Below are 6,000 nucleotides of genomic sequence, written 5' to 3'. Positions count from 1 at the left end.
TTCTCTCTCTGCTCCTGCCCACTTCTTCCTCTTTTCACCTTCTTTGGCGGCAAGGGTCAACCTTGGGCAGTACTTCTTCCTTAAGGAACTGCACTCGGGTATAGTGTAGACGCAGTGTTAACGTGTGGGACACGTTCCCTCGTTGGGCTCCATGGTGGGTGACACACTTCTGCACCGAATCACTACCTCCACTTTATGGATAACACACACTCAAAAAAACCTGATCGGGCCACAAAAGGCACCGCACCGAAGTTCAAACATTACAGTTCTTCAACTAAACTGCAGAACCATGGTTCCCGAAAATCCTCATTCTTCAGGCTGAAGATCAATCAAAACCCCTAGCTAGCGTATCTCCCTTCCTCGTTGCGAAAATTTTTGAACAAGTCATTGGCAAAGTATACAACGCAAAAAGATCGAGAACTGGTGACATCCACATTGAGTTACAGAGCAGGCAGCAGAGCTCAGCACTGTTGTCGCTAAAGCAAATTGGCGATATTCGAGTTTCAGTGACTGCACACCGCACACTCAACACAGTCCGAGACGTTATATCTAGTGAGGATGTAATATAGTGACGACGACAAAGTTACGGAACTGTTCACGCGCTGCGCGTCCTGTTGTGTTCGCATTCTTGCTGTAAGCTTCCGTTGGAAGCGGATGGTTTTCTTCGGGCTCTCTGGTTTGGAATAAATCTTTGGATGGTTCATCTGCTGGCTCTCGATGATGTAACACTGGCGACGAGAAATCCAACCCACGGCAGGCTCCATTCTGCACGATGTCTCTGCGGCTACACGAATTCAGCGAAGGTGCTGACTGGTCGTCATGGATCGAACGCCTGGCGTTCTACTTCGAAGCCAATGAAATCACCCAACCCACGAAGAAACGGGCGTTTCTTCTAAGCCAATGTGGTGAGCGGACATATCAGACCATACGAGCCCTTGTCCACCCTCGACTTCCAGCCGAAGTGGATTATGCCGAACTTGTGCAAATTCTGAGTGGACACTTCGACCCTAAGCCTACCGAACTTCTGGGACGCTGCAAGTTCCACAAACGGGATCAACTTCCCTCGGAATCTATTTCACAGTACGTGACGGAGCTTCGAAGTATTGCGAAGGAATGCAACTTCGGAACACCAGCAGCGACGAATTTGCAAACCACTGCAGAGTCAGGCGATGCAGTAGCCCGGCCGGCCGACCCCGTTCCAGCTTCGGACACGTCGCTACCGCTCAACGTAATGTTGAGAGACAGGCTGATTTGCGGAGTTCGAGACTCAGCGCTTCAACAGCGTCTACTCACAGAACGGAACATTACCTTCGAACGCGCTCTGGACCTAGCCTTGGCTGCGGAATCCGCTTTAAACCAGCAGGCCCACATCAAAGGAATGGGGGACTCTCAGCAAATTAACGCAATGGCCAAGAAGGTTCCCAATAAGAAGCGGAAGAAGGATCGGCAACATTCTCAGCCATGTTTTCGCTGCGATGGACAGCATCATCCATCGGGTTGTCGATTCAGGGACGCCGTTTGCCACTTCTGCAAAAAGAAAGGGCACATCGAAAAGGCCTGTAGGTCCAAGAAGTCACAGATGAAGGATCGGACAACAAATCAGTTGCAGCCAGAGCACGAAGACGTTACAGTACCGTCAGTCTACACGCTGCATAACGTACGCTCCGAAGTAGCTCCGAAGATAACCATGGCTTTGAGGCTCAATGACGTACCACACGTAATGGAGGTAGACTCAGGCGCCGCCTTTTCGATTATTGGCGACGACACATACAGGAACTTATGGCGTACTCGACGTCCAAAGCTTCAGCCAGAACCAACAACTTTGTCAACTTGGTCGGGCCAACCGTTGACACTTCTGGGGAAGATTTCGGTTACCGTTCAGATGGACGACAGCACGCATGTTCTACCCCTACGAGTAGTGAAGGGAGCTGGCTCATCTCTCTTAGGGCGCGACTGGTTCCAGTACCTCGGAATCTCCGTCAAGGTCAACCAGATGCGCATGGCTGAGACAGTCGATACGGTACTGGCACAGTATTCGGACGTCTTCGATCCGGCTTTCAACGGACACAGTGGCACTCCAGTGCACATCACCATGAAACAGGAGGCTTCACCAAAGTTCTTGAAAGCTCGGCCTGTACCTTTTGCACTCCGGGACGCGGTGTTTAAGGAACTCGAGAAGCTCGAAACACAAGGTATCTTGGAACCTGTGCAAGCTTCAAGATGGGCTACGCCAATTGTGATCGTTAGAAAAAAGGATAATACACTCCGGATTTGCGGGGATTACCGAACGACAGTAAACGCAAGCGTGGAATTGGCGTCGTACCCGCTGCCAACGATAGACCAGCTTCTGTCAACGTTACGAGGAGGAAAGTTTTTTTCAAGAGTGGACCTGACTCAAGCATATCAACAGCTTCGTGTAGACGACGCCACGGCGGAAGCACTAACAATCACTACACTCAAGGGACTGTTCAAGGTGAAACGTCTACCGTTCGGAGTTTCCGTCTCCCCGCTGGTTTTTCAGCAATTCATGGATCAACTCCTCATGGGGCTTGACGGCGTGGTCGTCTATCTTGATGATATTTTGATTTCCGCCGCAACCATGGAAGAACACAGCGGACGTCTCACAGCCGTACTACAGAGGCTCAGGCAAGCTGGGCTAAAAGCAAAACGGGCGAAATGCATCTTTGGCGTGCAAGAGCTTGAGTTTTTGGGACACATCGTCAACGCAGAAGGCGTTCGACCTTCTCACAGCAAAATACAGGCTATCGCCGATGCTCCACCACCCACAAACAAAGCGCAGCTGCAGTCCTTCCTGGGCATGCTGGCATTCTACTGTAAATTCATCAAAGACCGAGCTACGATTGCAGAGAGTCTGCATAGGCTTTTGGATGCGGAAGCCCCTTGGCGTTGGGAAGAAAAACATCAGAGGGCATTCGACGAGCTGAAAGGAAGGTTGCTGTCCGCTCCTGTCCTCCAGCACTATGACGAGAAGAAACCCCTGTTCCTGTCCTGTGACGCCTCGCCGTACGGACTCGGCGCAGTCCTGGCACAGCCTGACGATCACGGAAACGAAGCTCCAATTGCATTCGCTTCGCGCACACTGGGGAAAGCTGAGCGCAACTACGCACAGCTGGATAAAGAGGGCTTAGCCATCGTGTTTGCAGTGACACACTTCCACCAGTATATCGCAGGGAGAGAAGTAATCATCTACAGCGACCACAAACCCCTACTGGGCATCATGGGCGCGGACCGCCCGATTCCTGCAGTTTTATCTCCACGTATGACAAGATGGTGCCTGTTGCTCGGGGCGTACAGCTATAAACTACATTACAGGCCGGGAAAACGCCATCAAAACGCCGACGCCCTCAGCAGACTGCCTCTACCTGTAGAAGAGGATGAACCGGCGGGACCTGGAGATGTGCTCATGATCGAGGCAGTTTCCATTCCCCCTCTCACGCCTTCGGCTATTGCGCAGTCAACTGCACAGGATACAACCCTCTCAAGAGTGTATCAAGGGGTACAGTCGGGTTACGTCTCAGATTGGACCGGGAAAGATTTTCTGCCCTTCAACGTAAGAAGGAACGAACTTTCTACCCACAAAGGTTGCTTACTTTGGGGTTCGCGAGTGGTTATTCCCCCAGCGCTACAGTCGCAAGCTCTCACCCTGCTCCACGCTGGCCACAGAGGAATGACAGCCATGAAGCACGCTGCAAGAAGTTATTTCTGGTGGCCACAACTCGACACCGCCATCGAGAACGCCGTAAGCAGCTGCCACACGTGTCAGCGCTATGCCAAGTCTCTGCCCAGACAACCACCACCTGTGTGGTCTCGTCCTCGCGTCGCTTGGTCTGTCCTCCACATGGATCTCGCAGGACCGATTCACGGCCAATCCTACCTTGTTGTAGTTGACGCCGTCACGAAGTGGCTCGAGGTGCGACCCGTGTCCACCGCAACAAGCTCCACCCTCATCGACGCACTACGTGCCATCTTTGCCACTTTCGGACTTCCGCAACTCGTGGTCAGCGATAATGGTACCGCCTTCGTTTCCAGCGAGATGAAGTCGTTCTTCAGCCGCAATGGTATACGCCACGTAACCAGCGCCCCATATCATCCCGCTACAAACGGCCAGGCGGAGAGGATGGTTCAGGAGCTAAAGCGGGCCCTGAAGAAACACACCCAAGGAAGTATTCAGTGTCGTCTGTCGAGATTTCTCCTGAACCAGCACACCACAGCGCATGCGGTAACCAAGGAGACGCCAGCTAAACAAATGTTTGGAAGGGAATTGAGGACTGCCCTGGACGCAATTCACCCGCACTACGAGGACTCGCCCCCCGACACCCAAGCCCAGCTTGACGACCACTTCAAGGTCGGCCAGACCGCGTGGTTCAGGACTTTCACCAATAATGGAAAGTGGTGTCAAGTGAAGGTCTGCAGGAAGGTCGGCAAACGTTCCTACGAGGGCCTCACACAGGATGGACGACTGCTTCGTCGGCATGTGGATCACATGCGCAGGTCCTTTTCGCCGGTTGACAGCCCACCACGTCTCACGTCAAGCTTCCGGTTCCCCACTGGTGACATAAATTCGCCACCTGCAAGGCTACCGGTGCCGCCAAACGACTCGCCTTGCCCCACAGACGTGGTCCCCGTCACTTCCCAAGCTCGTTCAAGACATATTCCTCAATGGCTTTCCACAGCGGCGGAGCACCCGCCTCACGACGACGCTCCACTACCGGCAGCACCTAGGGACATCATATCTGGGCCTACATCATCTCGTGGTAGACCACTCAAGAAACCTGTGCGTTTCGGACATTCAGTTTCAGACTAAGGGGGGGAAAAGTGTAATATAGTGACGACGACAAAGTTACGGAACTGTTCACGCGCTGCGCGTCCTGTTGTGTTCGCATTCTTGCTGTAAGCTTCCGTTGGAAGCGGATGGTTTTCTTCGGGCTCTCTGGTTTGGAATAAATCTTTGGATGGTTCATCTGCTGGCTCTCGATGATGTAACAGAGGAGCTACTGCAGTGCTCCGAAACAGAGATCGAGGAGGGCTTAAGAAACCAAGGGGTGATCAATGTCAAACGCATATCAATCCGCAGGGACAACAAGGAAATACCAACTAGGCACATCATTCTGTCTTTCCAATTGCACACGCTCCCCACAGAAATAAAGGCTGGGTATGTAAACTGTCACGTCCGACCTTACATACCCAACCCGCGTCGATGTTTCAAATGCCAGAGATTTGGCCACCACTCCCAAGTGTGCCGTGGACACCTGATATGCCCCAAGTGCGCGGGCGACGGTAATGACCATACACCACTGCGAAGGCAACCACCCCTCTTATTCAAGAAGCTGTCCGCGATTTAGCGATGAAAAAGAAATCTTGAGAATTAAGACTGTACAGCGGCTGACATACAAAGCAGCGAAAACACAACTGGAGTTTCAGAAAAAAGGATCTTTCTCTGAAGCGGTGCGCCGGGGAGTGGCATCGCTCAGAGTACCTGTGGGAACCCAAACTTGTGGGCCTCCACTCCACACTCCCCAAACACAAGAAAAGTCTGCGGAGAGTTCGCCTCCGCCGGCTCCCGCCACAATCTCTACGGAGGTTGATGGCGCACTTTCAGTTTGGGATGGGCTCACTGGGAGCTCATCCCAGACTGCCACACACTCAATGGAGCTTGGCGACGATGACTCCATGTCGCAGAAATCGTCGTCAAGTCTTCCAAGTACGCTGGACCAGAGAACTCCTTCCCAAGGGAAGGAGCAAAGAGAAAAGCACGGAGGTCGCGGTAGAGGCAAATTGAAGGAGAAACAGAGGCTTCCTCCGCCAAGGGTCACACCCCCTTAAAACACAATGTGCAGAGTCCCTTTGCTCTTTCCAATTTCCATTCTAATTATGGGACAGGTATTCCTTCAGTGGAACTGTCGAGCCCTCTACAGTAACATTGATGATGTACAGGATCTTTTTGAAAAGTACACAGCTGTCTGTTTCTGCCTATAAGAA

The 6,000-nt window shown here is 52.3% G+C and overlaps 1 protein-coding gene across 1 annotated transcript; it reads left to right on the top strand.

Annotated features, from left to right (window-relative positions):
• Positions 1-772: 772 nt before the first annotated feature.
• On the top strand, positions 773-4,825 carry LOC135389344 (uncharacterized protein K02A2.6-like). The gene has a single exon (XM_064619402.1). It carries the CDS (start codon positions 773-775, stop codon positions 4,823-4,825), a length of 4,053 nt encoding a protein of 1,350 aa, XP_064475472.1.
• The last annotated feature ends 1,175 nt before the right edge of the window (positions 4,826-6,000 follow it).

The sequence above is a fragment of the Ornithodoros turicata genome, chromosome 3, assembly GCF_037126465.1.
Source record: "Ornithodoros turicata isolate Travis chromosome 3, ASM3712646v1, whole genome shotgun sequence".
Taxonomy (NCBI): domain Eukaryota; kingdom Metazoa; phylum Arthropoda; class Arachnida; order Ixodida; family Argasidae; genus Ornithodoros; species Ornithodoros turicata.
This window is presented reverse-complemented; position numbering and strand designations above follow the sequence as displayed.